Here is a 22,303-nt window from a genome sequence, read left to right as displayed (position 1 = left end):
CAGTGATATGATCCTGGGAATCACTAGCCAATGGGTGGGATATGAAAGATTAATTAAGAGAGAGGGTAGATGGTAGAGGGTGAAAAGAGGCCAGCCAAAGGTAAAATCCTGAGGACCAACAGCATTGTAAGGGGCTGGAAGAGGAAGCAGAGGTGAGACACTGAGAAGAGAGAGGGAGGCATTAGGAGGGCCAAGAGAGATTCTTTGAAAAAGACGAGAAAAGTATGTTTATATTCCTCTCCAATATGCACTGTCCAATTCGGTAGCCAATGCCACATGTGGCTTTCAAGAGCCCGAATTGTGCTATAACTGTAAAATAGACCTGGAATTTGAAGTCCTATTGAAAAATTTTTAAAAGAATGTAAAATATAATTTTATATTACATATTGAAATATTTTTAATATATCAAGTTAAAATATATTATTAAAATCAATGTCACCATCCCAAATTTTCTAATGTGCCTGCTAGAAAATTTATACCTGTGGCTCACATATTTCTATTGGACCATGCTACTCTAGAAGAAACAAGTTCTTTTAGTAGGACAGAGAGAGGTCACTGGACTCGGGTTAGAGAGCCCGCATGTCAACAGAATGGCAGGGACAGAGGACAGGTGAGATAGGATAGAGACTGAAGAAAAGACTGGAAGGCCTGAATGAGAAAGGAATAAAGTTGGAGGGAAGGTGAGGGCAGAAATGTGTGTGTAAGTTGAGAAGATCAAAGGACCTGTTTTTTTCCTGAGGAAAGTTGGGTGGAAAGTTGGGAGACTGACATGGGAGACACAGATGAGGGGACAGATGATGAGGGAGCACGGATGGACAAGAGGCCAGGGCCAAGCACCAGGTGAGGGACCTGTCTCGAATAGGAAAAGGGACTTACTTCCTCTGAGAAGAGAAGGAAGAAGGTGAATGGCTTATGTGAGTGAAGGATGGGAAGCAAGATGGAGGAGAGAGAAAGAAGCGCCAAGATGGAGTGCGTGCCAGTGGCTTCTGTTTTCTCAGTGAAGGAGGGGCAGGAGGTTGAGAAGGGATGAAACCTGGATGACTGCTGAGAAGCAGCAGAGAGAACCTACCAAAGAAAAGGAAGAAAATGAGGCAGTAGCTTGGAGGGGCACGTGCAGCAGCCAGGCAGCCTCTCTGGTGGTGGCCATCTGTACCAACGTGGGACTTGCTATCAGAAGAGTGGAGAGAGGTAGGTGGTAGGAGGAATGTAGGGGAGAAGGGCCAGCAGGACTGGGAAATGGCATTTGAGCAGGCACAAAAAGTGAGGCCAGGAAGGGCTGATGAACCTGGGGGAAAATGAAGGTGTCTAGGCACTCATTTGTCAGGATGAAGATCATGTGTACTCGGGAATGAGCAATCCAGAGGACAGTTGGTTAAGACACTGAGGGACAGAGGAGTTCCAGGTAATGATGTAACCCAGGGCATGGCAGGGGCTGGCTGGGGTTGGCCAGCTGACCATGAGCTGAAATGCTCAGAGACAGGAAGTTGACAGATGACAAGAACAGGAAGGGGCAAAAGATGGCAGAGCACGACACGAACTTCAAATGAGCGGGAGGGAGTCGGGTAAAGAGCACGCCAACATACTTTAAACACACCCACAAGAGCACCCTGATCCTCCACACCTTTCACTCCTGCAAATGCCTCCTCGGTTACCACATCTTGACCACACAGTAATTGACAAGAGGCGGGTCAGCACCCCCGGTAGTTCCCATTCCTCCCAAATGGAGAATCTGTGAGATGTTCAGACACTTGCCTAAAATAATCAGACCCAACTCTGCCACAGTCTTCGGAGAGACACTCCCTTTTGACAGAAAAGTGCTTACATATTTTTGAAGTGTTCTTTTATCTCCACAAGTGAGTAGGTTTGATTTGATGATTACACTGTGGGAGTGTGATTTCCTAGGCACATTAATCTTTTCTAAAAATCATTTTCCATCACTTTACTTCTGGATTTTTAGACACTGGCTACTCTTTGTCATCAAAAGTGAACAAACTATTCTATAATGAACAGCAGGTTTACTTCCTAAAATTATCAGGTAGAAGTCATTGCTTTGCTTCAAACCAATACAGAAAATCAAGGGGTTTGAATAAAGAAAATCATTTATAAAAATAGCATCATATTCACTTAGAAAAAAATCAACGAATGATTCCGCTTTTAGTGGAGTTACCTAGCTAAGCAATACGTCTAGGAGATGATTAATTTCAGCACTTCTGGGTTTAATAGATATTATAATTTCATTCCCTTGCATCTTCATACAGAACAGGAGTCTTGCCGTTCTACCTGCTCGCCACAGCTCTGCAGGCAGAACTCTTGCAGAATGAAGGGGTGGCGTGAAGAAGAAGGTAGCTTAGAGAGAAGGGCTCTGGAGCAGGAGTGCTCCTCGCCCTGTGTGCATTACACGTGTGCCATCACTCTCCCACAGGGAAGGCTGGGCTCAGCTTAAACAACACACATGCAACCGCAGATCTCTGTACCAACTCTCAGGCTCTGTAAGGTCACTCCAGCCTCGCGAATGGGATGGAAATGTAGAACTAGAGGTTCCTCCCCATTTATTGGACCAAGCTCCAAGATAGGATTGAGCAGTTTTCATCAATCTCCAAATGGTAAATTCAGCAGCACTAGCTTAGCAGGATCGTCAGTTCTTAGCAACTCTAACAATACAGGCCCACAAAGCAGCTATTGATCAATGACAACAAAGGGCCTCTGTCCGGCTACGCTGACGAAGGAGCTGGGAGCGCAGGCTGCTCATTTGCCATTGACACTGTGCCACTTCACCATGCTCATCGTGCCTCAGGCGAGCTTGAAATTCCCACAGATCTCCTGATTAAATAAGGTGTTTAAAAAAAACTGGGGGCAGCTTCCACATATGAGTGAATAGCAGAAGAAAGGATTTTGAATGGTCCCAACACAAATAAATGACAAACGTTCGAGGTGAAAGATATGCTAATGATACTAATTTGACCACTATACATTGAAAGTATTGAAACTATTACCTTATAAACGTAAAATTATTGCATCCATTAAAAAATTAGAAATTAAAAACAACTGGGGGCAAATTCTCCCAGATTTCTGTCTCCAAGCACAGCATAAAAGGTTAGAAGGAAAACTGGGATTATTTATATATGGTGATTTGGCGACTGAAGGAAATCTATCTACATCCTTCCCATTTTCTCATAGTCACTTGTGAACACATTCTTTGCTTCACTGTAAATCTGCTGACAAAGCAGCTTAGTGTGTACGATAGGCATGATGGCCACAGTGACACAGAATCTTCTTAAATAGATTTAAACCAAACAAACATTATAATTCCTGAAGGACAGATACTACAAAGATTAAAAAGTCATTTGCCAAGTGCAGTCCCAGGGCCAGTTGGGGCATTCTGGATTCTACATGAGTCACATCATTTCCCACAAAGACCATCCAGAGTTGCTAATGAAGTGAAGGAAAAAGTGTCGCTGACCAAGAATGGACTTGCACGGCATTTTGAAGACAGATTACTTAAATATTAAGAGAAGCAGGCTAAGTAAATTCATCCATTCATCTATTCATTGGAAAAGTATTTGTTTGCTGGGTACTAAATGCAAGGCCCCGTGTTAGACACACAGTGGTCCCATGGTAGATACAGTACCAACCACTGGGGAACTGATAATCCTACACAGTTTATAATCCAGTGAAATTTTATACTAATGCCATAGACTCATATACTAAGGAATCAAGGATTAAAGAAGCTATTAATTTGGAGTTGAAACTAAAACATGACCAAAACAAACAAACAAAAATCTCCGAAACCCCATAAAAAAATTTTAAGCCCACAGTATATAGTTTTCTTTATAGAACTTTCTTTTTGTTTCAGTTCATAAACCCATTCAAGTCAACTCAGAAAGAATGAGATAGAAGATAGGTTTTAAGCCCTTATCTATTCAACTGTAAGCACAGTCTAAGAAAAATTCTGGAAAATGCTAATGCCAGAGTGGAATTTTGAGGTCATTTGGTGCTAGCGCCTGTCAGTTCACAGGTAAGGGCACCACCATTTACAAAAGGCTTAGAAACTACTTCTAATTTTGGTTTGGTAAAAGTTCCTTGGTTTCCTAAGGAACATATGCCATAGACTGACAGTGAATATATTCCACAAGGACTAAAATATTAATGTAGAATATTCACAGATTCCTCCTTTATAATCTGCTGCTAAGAATAATTCTGGCACCGCCTCCTCGTGTTTGCTTGTGCCGGGCCGCTGAGATGACTGGAGAGTGAAGTTGCCTCTGTGGTGGAAGGCAGTTTGGGAAGTGAAATGGTTCCTTTCCCCTCTCTTCACAGAGAATTGGGAGAGGAATTCCACTTGGGACATACCCCCAGACTTGTATGGGGTGCCCAAACCTCATAAACCAGGGTGACCATCTCTTGTGTGAAAGTTGTTAGCCTCTGCTATTGCATGGAGGGAGGGTTAAGAGAGACCGAGCAGAGCCCAGACAGGGGCACTGCAGGGAGTGGGGAGGATGAGGATCACCCTTCAGGATTCTGACTTGCCTGCTGGTCCACAAGTGGGGGCTACTGAAAATGATGGAATGCTGACAGCTGGGATCAGCCAAATGTGGGTGCATATCGCAAGGGGCTACTGGTACCTGGGAATGAGTCCTTGTCCATGGGGACTGTTGGAAGCACTACTCATCCATCCACATGGAAGTAAACTTACAGCAGGCAAGACAGAGAAAGGAGAGTTGCCTGATCCTCTAGACCCCTCCTAAACATCCACTATCACACATTCCCTGCCAGAAAAAGCAGAAAATTACCCTCAACACCACTGAGATGCAGTCTGGGGTAACGGCTTCTCCACTTCAGACCACTGTTTGGAATTGCCTAAAGGCAGAAGCCAGATGGAGGAGGCTGCAGCCTGAGCACCGGAAGGGTGACCAGTGAGGCCAGCTGCTTAGAAGCAGAGATTTCCTAGCTGGATTATGAATTTTAATGACAAAGTGTCAACAAGATCTCAGCCTTTGATATCTAATCCATGGGCTAGACTGAAAATGAACCTAAATCTTGTTAAGTTGTTAAGGAGTCTATTTATTCATTCAACACTTATTTACTAAATGCCAGCATGTTCTAGATTATAGAGATAAAGCAGGTATAAAACAGGAATTTTGCTTTCACAGAGTTGACAACCTACTTGGAAGAGGAGAGCTTTATGTGTAACCCTGATCAGGTCAACAGCAAGAGCCTGTGATTGTTCAGTTCTTAAGGCAACTTACAGGTCTCCCACCAACAGAAATGAGATAATAAGGAAACCAAAAAGGAAGCCCTCAGAAATGCAATTCTCCCCAGTGCCAATCTCAGACTTGGCAAGACAGAACAAAGACAAACAAAATCTTCTCAGAGAGCAGAACAGGTGCAGCCAGAAGATGGCCAAGGAACCCATCACATTGTGCTGAAGAGAACCTCAGAGAGCCTGAAACCTGGGCCTCTGTTGAAGGGTCTGTTGAAGCCAAAGTCAGTTAGTTCCCATAGTAGACATGTCCAAGTGTGTTAGAATTGTTTTGTAGTAGTTACTTACACTGCCTGAGCTGGTAGGCATGTACTCAGATTCTCCTAAACATTTGGGTATGTGTTTCAGGAGGAGATGGTAGAAAAGTATAAAATACATCTCAAAGAAATAAAGGAAGTCTCTGGTGCTTGGAAAAATGCTAATAAGCATGGCTGTATGTCTCACTGGGGCATGCTAAGGACTTGGGAAGCCCTAACAGTGCTGCCTTAAAAAATGCTATTAGCTCCTGCCTTATGTAACTGTAACTATAGCTTTCTGCATACCCTAAAATTAGAGAAACGTCATCTAACTTTTTTTTGAGATGGAGTTTCACTCTTGTTGCCCAGGCTGGAGTGCAATGGTGCAATCTCAGCTCACTGCAACCTCCGCCTCCCGGGTTCAAGTGATTCTCCTGCCTCAGCCTTCCCCTGAGTAGCTGGGATTACAGGTGCCTGCCACCATGCCTGGCTAATTTTTGTATTTTTAGTAGAGACGGGGTTTTGCCACGTTGGCCAGGCTGGTCTTGAACTCCTGACCTCAGTTGATCTGCCTGCCTTGGCCTCCCAAAGTGCTAGGATTACAGGTATGAGCCACCACACCCGGCCCCACCTAACTTTTATACAATCACTTTTCCATCATTCACATCATTAACATCACTGTCGTGTGAGGACTAAGCAGACTGGTGTCAGAAGTGGGATTAAAGCAAAGGATGTCTTTAAGAATGTAGCTGCCCACTTTCAAGGTAGACACTAAATTATTCTGAGGTTTTATATGTAAGAGGAAATCCAAGGGGAGCCGAGTTTTCCTTTGACTCTCATTGAGCCAACTCTTGTAGAAGTCAGAGATTCCATAATGATTTAAATACAAACAGTATTTAATTAATGCACAAAGTTTGATTGATAGAGTATATAAACACAATGTTGCTTGAAACTGTTTTTAGATGATGGCTGCGTACATGTCATCTACCCAGGTAAAACACAGCTGAATATCTGGATAAAATCTAACACATCAGTGACTAAAACTATACATATCACAGTATCTACAGTTATCCATTATAAAGTAAACTACACTAAGTTGAAGCTAAGGCAATACAATTTAAGCAGTAAAAACTAACTTTTCTACTTTTTTTTTTTTTTTTTAAAGACAGAGTCTTACTTTATAGCCCAGGCTGGAGTACAGTGGCATGACATGATCATGACTCGCTGCAGCCTTGACCTCCCAGGCTCAGTGATCCTTTTATCTCAGCCTCCCAATCAACTAAACCACCACATCGGGCTAATTTTTAAATTTTTCGTAGAGATAAGGTCTCCCTATATTGTCCAGGCTGGTCTCAAGCAATCCTCCTGCCTTGGCCTCCCAAAGTGCTGGGAGAACAGGCTTGCCCCACTGTGCTTAGCCTAAGACTTCTTTTTTTTTTTTTTAGATAGAGTTTTGCTCTTGTTGCCTAGGCTGGAGTGCGATGGAGTGATCTCAGCTCACTATAACCTCCACTTCCTGGGTTCAAGCAATTCTGCTTCAGCCTCCTGAGTAGCTGGGATTACAGGCATGTGCCACGACACCCAGCTAATTTTGCATTTTTAGTAGAGATGGAGTTTTTTCATGTTGGTCAGGCTGGTCTCGAACTCCTGACCTCATGTGATCCACCCTCCTTGGCCTCTCAAAGTGCTGGGATTATAGGCGTGAGCCACTGCGCCCGGCCCAGACATTTTTTTTTTTTTTTTTTTTAAAGAGAGACATGACCATTTCAGCCTGAGCTAAGCAGGAGAGACTGGCAACAAGCCCAAAGTCTACTGAAGAAGGAAAAAAATATGCTTTAGGTGACTCTGGGATTTTGACTTTTGCCCATAAGTTATGCAGCTTCTCAGGTAAGAAAAGAAGGGAGCAGTTGAACCTCTTTTCAATGATAGGTGAAAAATGCTGTAAGTAAAATAATGCTATAAAGATAATGTAGAAACAGAAAGTATTAAGTCTAACATTCTTTTATTCATCCCTGGATAGACAGCCAAAAGCTGTATGCCTCAGCAGTTGTTAATAAAGGACCTTGAAAAAAATACAGATGGCTGACTCAGGTGCATTGAGAAAACAATCCTTGAGCTAATTATTGTATCCTCTTCAAAATATAAAGGTTAAGTGAGTACTTATATGCCAATTTCTATAATAGTTTAATTCTTCTATTTATTCTGTATCTTGTCATTATAAAACTGGGTTTCTATAGAATGCAAGTTCCAACTGTATATAGCAAATAAAAATATCCATTATGACCAACCCCCATGTGGCCAGTTAAGTGAGGAAGAAATGAGGACATCCACCTATGTCAAACAGCAGGCATTTAAAAATAAATTACTAAGCATGGCCCCACAAGATGTAAATAGGAAGACTAATACCTGGTCAGCTCATATGAATTTCAGTAAAAGATCATAACCCATACTTAGAGATATTATTAGATACTACTACCTATCAATTATCAAAGAGAATGTTCCCTTGTGATCATGTAGTTACCACAGTACACAAAATTGAAGCTGCATGATAATTTGATAAGAACAAAAAATGTGGACATTGGCACTAAGTATTGCTATAGTTGTAAGTTTCTAATTTCTGGCTTTCTCTTAATGGAATAATGAAAACCTCTAGAGATGAGTCCAATATGTTTAAACACACATTGATTCATTCATTCACAACAGGGTCTTGCTCTGTTGCTCAGGCTGGAGTGCACTGGTGTGATCACAGCTCACCGCAGCCTTGAACTCCTGGCCTCAAGTGATCCTCTCATCTCAGCCTCCTGAGTAGCTGGGATTACAGGAGTGTGTTTTCATTCCCAGCTAATTTTTAAAAATTTTTTTGTAGAGATTGGGCTCCTTATGTTGCCCAGGCTCATCTAAACTCTTGCCAGCCTCAACTTCCTGGGTTTAAGTTATCCTCCCACCTCAGCCTTCCAAAGTGCTGGCATTACAGTTGTGAGCTACTATGCCTGGCCTTAAACATTATTTTTAAAGGATATATGGGAATAACAAAACATAATGTGAATACAAGACTACAATTTTTAAAAGCAACAAACCTCAGCATTAATGTATTTTGTAAGCTGATTGTTGTGGCATGCTCAGATGGTGGTATAAAAACTCACCAAAATTGTTTCACTTTACTTGGGTAAAGTTTTACATGTCTCTAATAAATTCTTGACATTGATTTGGTTGCATTTTTACTGGCATCTCTGATTTTTAAAAAGTTATACAGATATAATACTAGTTAATAAAAACATATGCAAAAGTAGTTACGAATGATAGTAATTACTGTTCCACAGTGAAACACCCTAAGGTTCTTTTCTGTGATAATCATCACTTTCCATTAGAAAGAACAATTAAAGGAGAATGAACAAGATTTTGTGTGTTCTCCAAATCTCCAACTAATGTGTACTCATAGAGCCCACATGCCACTCACAGGACAGGAATATCAAAGATAAGCATGGGACCCCTCAGCAAAAAGCAGACGATATCAAAGGCACATGGTGGTACCACAAAAATGACACGCACACCAACCCAAAGGTGGGTCTGCTAACGTGACAATCTAAACACGAAGCAATGCCAATACCAAACCATTAATGAAAATTTGTTGAGCCTACAAAAGGTTATGATATTCCTTCCAGAGACAAATAATATAAACTACACTCTTAAAAAGGAATATCTCCCAATAATAAATTAACTCATACTCAGTTTATCACCAAATATGCGGGCAGAGTGACAAATGATTTAAGAAATAAAATAGTAATTTGTTTAATTGATATATCTTTCCCTTGAGAATTCAAGTATCAGTTGGAGATGTAAAAAAATCTATTTTTTGAGCTGGGCATGGTGGCTCTCACCTGGAATCCTAGCACTGATGAGGCCAAGGTGGTAAGACTGCTTGAGCCAAGGAGTTTGAGAATACCCTGGGAAACATAGTAAGATCACCCCGTCTCTAAAAAAACGATTTGCTGGTATGGTGGTGCACACCTGTAGTCCCAGTCCCAGGTTCTTGCGGGGCTGAAGTGGGAGAATTGCTTGAGCCCAGGAGGTTGAGGCTGCACTGAGACAGGATCACACCACTGTATTACACACTGGGCAACAGAGCCAGACCCAGTCTCAAATATATATATATATATATATACACACACACACATATATATATATATATATATATTTTTTTTTCCTAAGTTGATATTATAAAACTCCAAATCTTAGGCCAGAGGACTAAATGACAAAAATGGAATTTGGACTGACCTGAAATGTGGGCCTCCTGGCCGATGTCTTTAAAAGTTGACCTTCCCTCCCACAAAGTGACAGCTTATGCATGTCTGTGGAGTAGCCAAGTCCTGAGCCAGTCTCTCGTCAACGGAGGAGCTCATGGGAGGGCCGGAGGATACAAATTTTCCCATGAGAATGACAAAATATAGGGGCATCATTGACATCCCAGTAGGAACCTGGGACACTTGGAGAGCTGTACTTTTAAGAGAGTATTATGTTACTTCCTACTTTTATTTTTCATTTCCATATGTGTATGTTTTGAAACAACAAACAAAACCTTTACATCCTGACTGCTGGCATCTTCCAACATTCATATTACCACCCAGCCATATAATACTCGCACATGGCTAGGGCAGGAATCGTTGACAGTCTAGTCCAGCTGAAGGCAATATGGTTTGGACCAGTGACCACCGCATGTTGTCTGGTTCTCCCTCCTCCAAAGTGGTGATTCAAAAAAATTATCTTCATTCTGTCCTCTCTTTATCGCTATTTGGCAAGTTAGGGTGGTTAATATTCTCATTAGCCACAGGACCATGAGGGGTTTATTTGGACCTGGATAAGAAAATTTCACAGTACTCTGAGATCCTGAATGTGGTGACTGGCTGAGACTTTGAGCCGCCTCTTTTTGGGAAGGTGGCATAAATGCATTTCAAATTACATACAGGATAGTGAGGTTTCATGGTGGTTTTTTTTGTTTGTTTGTTTGTTTGTTTTTTTGAGACAGATTATCACTCTGTCACCCAGGCTGGAGTGCAGAGGTGCCATCTTGACTCACTGCAACCTCTGCCTCCTGGGTTCAAGCGATTTGTGCCTCAGCCTCCTGACTAGCTGAGATTACAGGTGTGTGCCACCACACCAGGCTAATTTTTGTATTTTTAGGAGAGACAGGGTTTCACCATGTTTCCTAGGCTGGTCTTGAACTCCTGGCCTCATGTAATCTGCCTTCCTTGGCTTCCCAAATTCTGGGATTACAGGTGTGAGACACCGTGCCTGGCCTATATTTAGGATAGTTTTAAATGGGGCCATTTTAAGAGGCTATATAGGACAAGAAAAGGGTGAATTGTAGTAGACATTTTCTATTTTGGGTCTATCCAAATCACCTCTGGGGTAAGTGATTACATTGCTAGTCTATGGTGGCAGGTGACTATTTCCAAGGGAAGGGTCAAAGGCTTTTTCTCCCTAGCCCACAGTGATTGGATCAAGGGTAGCCTGGGGCCCACCAGAGCCAATAGCACCTCAAAAGACATTTGTAGGGGGAACTTGTGAATCAGAGGCAGTTCTTTCCTACTGATTTTAAGCCAGAGACTATAAGTTCTGCAGCCATTTTTCTATCTGAAGAACTGTAATAACCCAGAGGAACAGAACTGAGATATGAAGGAAAAAACCAGAATCCTGGCAGCAAGATTTGAGTTCTCTTAACAAGTGATACCTGAAGTTGCCCTACCCCTGCATACTTAGGTGTGTAAACCAGTAAGTTCCCTTTTGCTTAGGCCGGTTTGGGTTGGGTGACCCCCTTGAAAGCCCCTACGTTATAAATCAAAAAACAGTATGTAAGCTAGGTGTGACTTCAGTAACGTGAAAAGAAAATTCTTCATTTTACAGGCAACTCTAGTAATTTGGTACTGAGCAAACTTTAGGGATTTTACTGCTTGATGAATTGGGGAAAACTGTTTTTACTGAAGTCTGAATACAGGATTTGGGCACCATCCCTCACGTTGAGATGATATAAGCATTTTGCATCTTAAATTGCTCTGAAAAACTATGCTTCCCCCTTTATTTTTTCTCCCCAAAAGGAACTTTCCTGACATTTTAAGTATCAATGAAATATCTTAAGTTTGTAGATGGATAAAAGATTACATTATAAGAAAACATGGCAAAGGAGGTGAGGTCAAAAGCTGAGAGCAAGAGGTATGTCAGGTTGGGGCGTGGCACTTGAGAGGCAGGAAGGTTTGGAAGGGTTCCTCTAGACCAGAATTAGCGTCACGTCGGCTGGGGATGAAGGAGGGTGGCTGGGGTAGCCCTGAGTGCCCAGATAAGGAGCGAAAGCATGCATTCCCAAAAATAAAAAAGACTTCATGAGTTTCCTCAGCCACGCACCACACGCGCCAGCTGAGCAGCAACAACACCCAAGGGTTCACCCAAGGTTGGGGACCAGCCAGAACAGTCTAGGTCACGGAGGCAGGGCATCCCGGTGTGCTAGAGGAAAGCTGGAGTAACTGGGCTACCCGCTGAACACCTCACGGACATTATATATCTGGTAGGGATAGCCCAGGATTCTTTTGAGACCAGTTGTAAATTTCTTCTCAGCTTCCTCATTGTTTGAAAGATTAGAACTAAAGATCATATGGCTTCTGAAGAATAAGAACTCACAATGTAATTAGCAATTGTACAAGGAAGCATGATCTGAAGTCTCACAGCTATTTTAAAGTCAAATAACTGAGTCTAATTAGAAGCAGTCCACAGCTATCTTAAAATTTAGGAATTAGGAATTCAGTTGCTTAAAAGGTAATTGATGCATAAAGCACAGCTGCCTTCAAGGCATTTTTCTCAGTACCACAGGTGCTACAGTCATCTCACAGTTTCTAATTGTTTTTAGGTGACGGGATTTACCAGAGGTAGAGCTACCTGAAACATTGCTAAGAGACAAAACAGTGCTAAGGATCCTGCGTGGAGTGGCTGTTCCAAGCTCACATCTCTTTCAGTCCTCGAGTACTCGTCTCCCATTAGTCTCATTGGTGCATGTCTTGAACCAAGTGTTTAGAAAAAGCACCCAGGTATATAGAGGTATTTGCAGGTATATACAGAAGGCATCATGATGGGAACACTAAGGAAAACCCCTGCCTCTCAAATCTTCAAGCAGGGCTTGAAGTAGCCAAAGAAAGCAGTGTCAGGGGCTGTTGGGCAACAGCCCTGAATATTCCCAGGGAGAAGCTGGCCACTGCTGCCTGGCTTCATGTGGTTCTGATGTCAGCATTTTTCTGTCTCAGGCCCTCTGCCATTCCAGGATGCTGGAGTCCACGGGCCCTGTTTTATACCCTAGCTGAGGACTAAGATATGCTGTTTAACATCTTGTGCCACCCTCCCAATTCCATCACTCATCCTGCTTTCTCTCAAATTTCCTGAATGCCCTGACTTGCCTGGCAATGTTCCCTTTTGTGGTCCAGAAGCTGACTACAGTCTGATCTCTGAGGTTCAGGCTCCCCTAAAATTACTGACCAGGACTGGTGCAATCTGCTTGTTCTTTGTTCTGATTATGATTTGCCCCCATGGAGGCTGCTAAGTTGGGCATCATTTAGTGCTCTTTACTAGCTGACCCTACCTGGCACGGCCCCACTCTGCTCCCAGCATGCTGTGCAGCTGGCAGTGTGTGCTCCAGTTACAGTTCCTTCTGGGAATTGAGGCTGTCAAGGCTTTTTAAGTTATCTAGGAAGTTGCTCTCCACAGAAAAGGCTTGATTATTCCTCCAGACCCTAGACTTATCTCAAAATTGTTTGCTTCGCTAAATCCTGGTGTGAACTTTTTGTTAATGCTAGTAAAGTACTGAACTGCCTACCCCTATCTCATAATATTATAAGGCTTTTTCCTTTTGTTAAAAAAAAGAATCAATCCAGTGTATGCTACTATACAGCTTCCTATCTGATGTGGGTATAGCTTGATAATAAAATGGGGTAACTTGAAAATTCTGAATTTTAAAATAAAAAATTATTGGGGTCCTCTCTATCATCAGTCCTCCTACCTTTCATTAAGTTGGGCAGTATGAGATTTTGACAGACTTGCCCAAAGAGGCAACAAGACAAGAGGATTAGGTGAGCCTTGGTTTGGGTTAGAAATCAGCTGCAGTGTTTGGAATCTGGGGCTTGGGTTAAATGATTATATTTTGGTGGCTAGCAAGAATCTCAGCATGTATGATTGAGTTACAGAAATCAGCCAGAAACACCCTTGGGATAATGGCCATGTCAACTCATTTCATAATGGTATGTGAAACTAGAAATGAAATTAGAAAGACTGGGTAGTTTTTTTTTTTTTTTTTTCCAAAGGAATGTATAATTCAGGTCAAACATTTTTTTTAGAGTGGATTATTTAAGTGGGAGGCCTATTCATGCACTTCTATGCATATGGTTCTTTTTTCCCCTTGATTCTTAGAATTAGGACTTGGAAAATTATTTTCTGTTTGTGGCCACTTTAAAACCATGTTGCGCCGGGCGCGGTGGCTCAAGCCTGTAATCCCAGCACTTTGGGAGGCCGAGGCGGGTGGATCACGAGGTCAGGAGATCGAGACCATCCTGGCTAACATCGTGAAACCCCGTCTCTACTAAAAATACAAAAAACTAGCCGGGCGTGGTGGCGGGCGCCTGTAGTCCCAGCTACTCGGAGGCTGAGGCGGGAGAATGGCGTGAACCCGGGAGGTGGAGCTTGCAGTGAGCAGAGATCGCACCACTGCACTGCAGCCTGGGCGACAGAGCGAGACTCCGTCTCAAAAAAAAAAAAAACAAAAAACCATGTTGCAAGCAAAATGAACTATAAAGACCACTGCAGAAAAATCTCTAATTTTTTCTTAAAAGAGAGCTCTGAATCTTTGTAACATCTAACAAAGACGCTAGGGAAAAATTAGGGCTTTTTTACATTAGATTCAATCTTCTTGCCAGTAGCACACCCACCATTTACCAAGTCTATTTTAACATCTGGCACTGAATTTAAGGAGGAGGAGCAGGAGGAGGTTACATTTCTTTGCATCTAAAACCCCACATAATAGTAAGAAGTGATAGGTCAGATTTACTGGTTATTGTTAGGCAGAAAGCCATACTAAATGCAAACTACTTGAATCTCATAAATTACATATTGTGGGACTAGTGTATTGCGAACATTGAGCCTACCTCAATGTGAACAGCCAACAGAATTCTTAAAACATCTTTGAGATCCATGCAATTCTCTTTAGTTATTAGAGTTTTTATTCAATATCCTCTCTTAGCATGAATATGATACATTAAGTAATGTAGTAATTCTGAGCTTTTCTTTTCAGAAATGCTAAAGTGTTTAACAATTCTTATCAATACTTAAAATAGCACATTGAAAAGCCCTAAAATAATAACAGAAAACACACTTTCTACATAGAGGATCCAAGGCAACAAAATCAAATGGGATAGGCTGGAACTGCCAAACCCACCTAGACAAATGTGGGCAAATGCAGACACAGTAAGAGAAGATATACCAAGTGAACGGAGTATAAGGCACAGCTTCTGATTAGAATGGAAGATGGTTTTTCACAACTCCACAACTATTCCTCCATGATCTCAGAAGCCTGTCCTCCCTCCTACCTTGCTGGTCAGCAGGCTTTCCTGTCAGCTGCCACAGTCAGGACTGTTTTTGGAATACCCTAGCATTTTTTCTGGGCACGGAGAAGCCTAGCCCAGCCAAATTTCATGTCTATTCAAGTCACATTCCAGAACCAACTTCCACAAAGTATAAACCACCCTTTGTCACATACTGTGATGTTGTGCTTTTTTTTTTCCCAGCTTAAGCCTGTGTACAGGTGAAGACCCTGTGCGGATTTATAAAAGACTGACTTAAGTAGCAATTTTGAGGGCAAAGAAAATGCACTCTGGTTTAAACAAGTTTCTTGTCATCAGATATAAAAGCAAGCAAACCTGGCAACACCATACCTTTCTTCCACGGAAACTTCCTTCAGCTGCTGGTGTGGCTTGGTGCCTTCCATTTCCCTGATGCTCACAGCATAGATCTTGGTGGTGTAGTCAATGGCCTTTTCTCGAGCAACATCGCTGTCATAGCCTTAAACAACAAAAACAGATTGGGGAGCCAGTTGGTTTGCAGTGACCCAGGAAGGGAGGTGGTGGGAGGTACAGTCGGCACAGGAGGCGCGTGGCAGGTGGGGGCTCACCTCCATCCTCTTCCACGTCGGTGTCCGACTCCTCGCTGTCCACCAGCTTGCTCTCCTGGGTCCCCACAAACTCCCTGGTCCAGATCATCAGGGCTGTGTCGGCGCCGCCCACTGTGAGCAGCACAGAGTCATTGTGCAGCCACCTCACGTTGGTGACGTGTGCACTGTGCCCCACATACTTCTTGAATCTTGCATGCTGTCCCTGTAAAGCCCGAAATTGGTGATTACCCCAGCCACTGTCTCATTATTTCTTTCTCTGGGCTCATTTATCCATATTAATTTCTACTGGCTTCTACTGCATACAAAGGAAACAGTTCAACAGCAATTTCCCTACATTTCAATTAGAATGTAAGCTCCATGTGGGCAGGCACTAGGTCTCTTTTTTTTCTTCAAACAGTACCCAGCTCACAATAGGTCCTCAATATATATTTTTTGAGGGAATGAATGAAATGTTAGACTACAGAACCTATTTTCTGGGAATCTGTGGACATATAAAAAGCTTGTTCTGGTTCTCTCAAATGTCAAATGTGCTGTCTCCACAGGTCTTTAGTGTAAACTCCTGACTGTGAGTCTGGCTGACATCTGAGATCAAAAGTGTCTTCACAGCCATCCCCTACAGTGACTTTTGTACCATAGTCGAGGCAGTGGCAGAAGAGCAAAGGATCTCTTATAAACCTGGGGCCCCAAGTAAGATGTAAAATGAACTAACAGTTTCTGCCACAGACGCTAGAAAGCATTTTTAACAGAAACACTCAAACACTGATTTAAAGACAAAGCTCCTTTTCAACAAACGTAGCCAAATACATAAAACCCAATTTATCAGTAACGACTAAAAGCTTTTTGACTGGTGTGCCCAGGCCACCCCACCTTTATCCCCAGTTGAGGGCAGAGGGCAGAGGATGGAGGGTGGAATGTGAGTCAGCTGCTCACGCCAGGGCAGTCCTGACAAGTGGTGCAAAATCAAAGCTGGCACCAGAAAGAGTTTCCATATTCAGCTCATGAGCCACAGCCTGGCAAAAACAGCTGCAGCGGGAGCCATTTAAAGAGGTGGAGTTTTTCCATCCTCTCAGCGACTCCGAGGGAATACCTTACACAATCTGGAAAGCTACACGCACTCTCTGAGGTCGTGAGAGAGCCACCAGTATCCTAGATGAAAATTTTATTAATTTACAAGTGGCTCCCAGAGGAGTTTGGACTGGCATGCTGGAGAATCTGAAACCAGCATAGACACATGGCAGCGAACAGGTGCAGGAGCGTTTGTGACTTTGTAATACTCCTGGTCAAGATCTCCCTGTATTTGGCCAACCCCTAGCTGACAGCAGAGTGGAACTGCCAACTCCTCAGTAGAGTACTGAGCCTAGAAAGATTCCTGAAGCAAACAGGCAGGTCTATTTCCAGGAGGCCCTCCAGAGTCATTAGTTTGCTAGCATAGGCAGAACAAAAGAATTTCTAAGAAAAACCTGTTCGAACATGTGAGATCCAGAAGGCATGGAAACAGAGGACAGTCACAGCAGCTGCAGCCATGTGCCCTGCTGGTCTTCTAGCTGGAAGCAGGAGCACATCCAGTTTATATACCACAAATGCAAGCTGTTTCTTTACAGAAGTAAAAGAGCATGAGAAATGCCTCTCTACACTCTTAACTTATAAGAGGGACACAGGGTTTCCAGATGGGAAGAAAAAATGCAAAAAAGAAAGGTTCAGGGAAAAACAGACTCTAAGGGATGAGATTCAGGTTGCAGAGGGAAAAAAGGGACATAGAGGAAGAAAAAGAGAGGAAAAAATTCAGGGCCAATGAAGAGATTTAACAAGGCAGAGATTCTCCCAGCAGTGGGTGATTCAAGATTCTCAGAATAGGAAACGAGATCACTGCTCCATGCAACAATAAAGGGAATCGACACTGGGTAGAAGGTTCTGTGAAACCAGCTGCTGTTTCAGGAGAGACACTGGCAGCGATGTTTAGTGGTTCCCGGCAGGGGCTATGGAGGAAACATCCTCAAGACCTGGCACAGCCAGTGGGATGAATAACCCTTCTGGGTCTTCAAGCCGAATCTGCATTTGTTACACCCATCAGAACTTGCTGCTTCCCCACGACTCTCTTATTCATCGAGTGATGAAATAATGGATGATAGCACCAGAAAAACCTGGAATATGGGCGGGTGCAGTGGTTCATGCCTGTAATCCCAGAACTTTGGGAGGTTGAGGCGGGCAGATCACTTGAGGTCAGGAGTTCAAGACCAGCCTGGCCAACATGGTGAAACCCCAACTTTACTAAAAATACAAAAATTAGCTGGGCAGGGTGGTGGATGCCTGTAATCCCAGCTACTCGGGAGGCTGAGGCAGGAGAATTGCTTGAACCTGAGAGGCAGAGGTTGCAGTCAGTTAAGATCACACCACTGGCCGGGCGCGGTGGCTCAAGCCTGTAATCCCAGCACTTTGGGAGGCCGAGGCGGGCGGATCACGAGGTCAGGAGATCGAGACCATCCTGGCTAACATGGTGAAACCCCGTCTCTACTAAAAATACAAAAAACTAGCCGGGCGTGGTGGCGGGCGCCTGTAGTCCCAGCTACTCGGAGGCTGAGGCAGGAGAATGGCCTGAACCTGGGAGGCGGAGCTTGCAGTGAGCCGAGATCGCGCCACTGCACTCCAGCCTGGGTGACACAGCGCGAGACTCCGTCTCAAAAAAAAAAAAAAAAAAGATCACACCACTGCACTCCAGCCTGGGCAACAGCAAGACTCTGTCTTAAATTAAAAAAAAAACCTGGAATATGTCTCCAGAGTAGTGGTTGCCAATCTCTTGTAGGGAGGAAATTTCTGAGAATCTCATGAAAGCTGGGCACTCACCCCCTACATTCACATTTCAGTTTCCCTATCTGTAAAATTTTCCATGCAAAGTTTCTCTCTGAAAAATCATTCTCCAGAGCTTTTGACATTCTGAGCAGGAAACTTAAGGACTTGAGGGCATGGAGGATTTTAAAAATGCAAATGACATAGTGGTGTTTTCCTCTCTCCGTTTAGCAGAAGGGTCTAGGTTTGGAAGGGAAGGGAGGCTATGGGAAGCAATCAGCAGGCCATACAGATCGAGTCAAAAAACAGAATTTGGTTTTCTGATCCATGGTTTAAGATACTACAAAAATGGGTCGTGCTCTTGTTAAGGCTCTGACAAAGGTTAGAGTCTGTCTCATGGAGGCTGGGACGAGATGGTTGTCAGGGCACTAACGATCTAATTGAGAAGGCTTTAACCTATAAAACTGAATATTAATAAAGATACACATCTGGCATGGAAAGAAAAATGCCTGGAAGAAATACCCACTCATGGGAAAGTAGAATGAGAAAAAGAGCCAAGATAATGACATGATTTTAGCTCCTAACAAATGGAACTTGAATTTTGGACACAGAGCTGTGTGGTGGTAATAAGATCTCACAGGTATCACCAAGACTGATGACATAGAACTCAATGCGAGAATATAGCAATGGCATGGTACATTAGTCTGCTTGGGTAGCCATAACAAAATGCCCTAGGCTGGGTAGCTAAACAGCAGAAATTTATTTCTCACAGTTTTAGAAGCTGGGCAAGATTAAGGTGCTGGCCAATTTGGTTCCTCATGAGGGCTCTCTTCCTGGCTTGTAGATAGCTGCCTTCTCACTGTGTGCTCACATGGAGAGAGTGCAGTGTGTGTGTGGAGACAGAAAACCAGCTCTCTGGCATCTCTTCTATAAGGACACTGATTCTCTCAGATTAGGGCCCCTCCCTTATAAACTCATTTAATCTTAGTTACTTCCCTAAATGTCCTATCTCCAAATATAGTCCCATTGGGAGTTTGGACTTTCACACAGATTTGGGAAGACAACCATTCAGTTCACAACAGATAATGAACTTTGTTCAACAGAGTGAGAGCAGTTGGACAAGTGTGCCTATACAGCTGGAAATATTCATTGGCAAGAGATTCATGTATTTCAGAAGGAAAGTGTGCCAGAAAAATCAGATTTTTTTTTCTTTCTTTTTTTTTTTTTTTAAAGAAGAGGCCAGATGCAGTCGCTCATGCCTATAATCCCAGCACTTTGGGAGGCCAAGGCAGGTGGATCACCTGAGGTCAGGAGTTCGAGACCAGCCTGGTCAACATGGTGAAACCCCATCTCTACTAAAAATATAAAAAATTAGCCAGCTTTAGTGGCAGGCACCTGTGATCCCAGCTATTCAGGAGGTTGAAGCAGGAGAACCACTTGAATCCAGGAGGCAGTGGTTGCAGTGAGCTGAGATTATGCCATTGCACTGCAGCCTGGGCAACAAGAGCAAAAACTCCATCTTCAAAAATAAGTAAATAAGTAATTCTTTTTTAAAAAAGAGGAAGACAAGTGATTCTATCAAAATAATTCGTATTTGGCTAGTAGTCTTTTTAAGCTATGAACCTATTTCTTCAATCAAATCTGACACAGAACTTAAGAATGAAAAGATAATTTAAAATAATGGACAAAAGATTTGTACAGATACTTCCCAAACAGCAAATAGACGAGAAAGTGCTCAGCATCCTTAGTCATCAGAGAAATGTAAACTGAAAACACAACTGGATACCATTATCTACTCCCCAGGACAGCTGAATTTTATGCATCTGACAATACCGAGTATCGGCAACTGGAACTCTTACATTTCTGGTGGGAATACAAAATGATACCACTTTGGAAAAAGGTCTGGCAGTTTCTTAAAATGTTATATATTTTCCCCATGACTCAGAAATTCCACTCCTATGTATTTACCTAAGAGAAAGAAAGCATATGTCTACAAAGACTTGTCTAAAAATGTTCATAGCAGCTTTACTATAACCCAAAACTGGAAAAGTATGTTCATCATAGGAATATGGATGAATAAACTGTTATATCCATACAATGGAATTCTACTCAGCTATGAAAATGAATGAACTATTATGCAACATGGATGAATCTCAGAAACATCTGTGAGTGAAAGACGCTAGATAAAAAGCAGTACCTATTTCATTTATATGAAATTCTTAAACAGGTAAAATTTATGGTGAAAAACACTGAAACAGTTGTTTGACCTGAGGAGGGAGGGGGCATGGGGACTGGCCCAGAAGGAGTATGAGGAAGCAGCCTGGGGTGGCAATGGCCTATGTATCTTCATAAGAGATGGTTATACAGGTATATGAGCTTTTGGTCAAAGTTCATCAAATGGAACACTGAACATTTATGTATTTCAACTGTATATAAATTTTACTTAAAAAATAGCATAAGCAAATCTTGAACTCTAGATAATAATGTGCATGATGTAACATTTAGGGGTAAGCAATCTTGATATCTAAAATGTACTTTTTCTTTCCAGCTTTACTGAGGTATAATTAACAAAGATTTTATATATTCAACGTGTACAACAGAATTTGATATATGCATACATTGTGAAATAACTACCATAATCAAGCTAATTAATGCATTAATCATGACATAGTTACCACTGTGTGTGTGTGTGTGTGTGTATTTGGTAAGGACACTTAGGATCCACTCTATTAGCAAATTTAAAGTAAATTATACAGTATAATTAAATATAGTCAGCACGCTGTATGTCAGATCCCCAGAACTTATTTATCTTAAAAGTTTATACCCTTTGCCCAGATGTGGCGGTTCACGCCTGTAATCCCAGCATTTTGGGAGGCCGAGGCAGGCGGATCACCTGAGGTTGGGAGTTCAAGACCAGCCTTATCAACATGGAGAAATCCCATCTCTACTAAAATTACTAAATTAGCCAGGCGTGGTAGCACATGCCTGTAATTCCAGCTACTCGGGAGGCTGAGGCAGGAGAATCAGTTGCACTCAGGAGGCAGAGGTTATGGTGAGCCCAGATTGCGCCATTGCACTCCAGCCTGGGCAACAAGAGCAAAACTCCATCTCAAAAAAATAAAATAAAAAAGTTTATACATTTTGACCAACATCTCCCCATTTCCCCCCACTCTCCAGTCCTTGGCCACCATCCTTCTACTCTCTACTTCTACAAGTTCAACTTTTTCAACTTCCACATATATGTGAGATCACAAAGTATTTGTCTTTCTGTGCCTGGCTCATCTCACTTACCATGTCCTTCAGGTTCATCTACACTATTGCAAATGACAGGCTTTCCTTCTTTTTTATGGGTGAATAATATACCACCATATATACATGTGTATACACACACACACACACACAAATACTTTCCTTATCCATTCATTTGTTGATGGATACTTCAGTTGTTTCCATATCTTGGCTATTGTGAATAATGCTGTAATGAACATGGTGGTGTAGATATCCCTTCAAGATACTGATTTCATTTCCTTTGGATATATACCCAGAAGTGGGATTACTGAATCATATTTTAGTTTTTAATTTTTTGAGAAACATTCATATTGTTTTCCATAATAACTATACCAATTCGTACACTGTTGGTGGGCATAACAGTATACAAGAGTTTCCTTTCTTTACACCCTCACCAACACTTGTTCTTTTTTAAATAGACATCCTAACAGGCATGAGTTGATACCTGTGATTTTGATTTACATTTTCCTAATAAGTAATGTTGAACATCATTTCATATATCTGTTGGCCATTTCTATGTCATCTTTGGAGAAATGTCTA

At 42.4% G+C, this 22,303-nt stretch overlaps 1 protein-coding gene across 2 annotated transcripts in view; it reads right to left on the bottom strand.

Moving 5' to 3' along the window:
* Positions 1-22,303, bottom strand: part of EML6 (echinoderm microtubule associated protein like 6) — a 253,859-nt gene that overhangs the window by 28,112 nt on the left and 203,444 nt on the right. The window contains exons 26-27 of one of the 2 annotated variants that reach the window (XM_025353931.1): positions 15,692-15,893; positions 15,456-15,582 (exon numbers count right to left, since the gene is read on the bottom strand). In XM_025353931.1, coding sequence (XP_025209716.1) covers positions 15,456-15,582; positions 15,692-15,893 — 329 coding nt within the window. Of the gene's footprint in view, positions 1-15,440; positions 15,583-15,691; positions 15,894-22,303 lie in introns of both variants that reach the window. The other variant, XM_025353930.1, reaches the window with a different exon arrangement.

This window comes from Theropithecus gelada, chromosome 13, assembly GCF_003255815.1.
Source record: "Theropithecus gelada isolate Dixy chromosome 13, Tgel_1.0, whole genome shotgun sequence".
In the NCBI taxonomy this organism is placed as follows: domain Eukaryota; kingdom Metazoa; phylum Chordata; class Mammalia; order Primates; family Cercopithecidae; genus Theropithecus; species Theropithecus gelada.
Note: the sequence above shows the minus strand (reverse complement) of the source record. Positions and strands in the feature narration are given on the sequence as shown.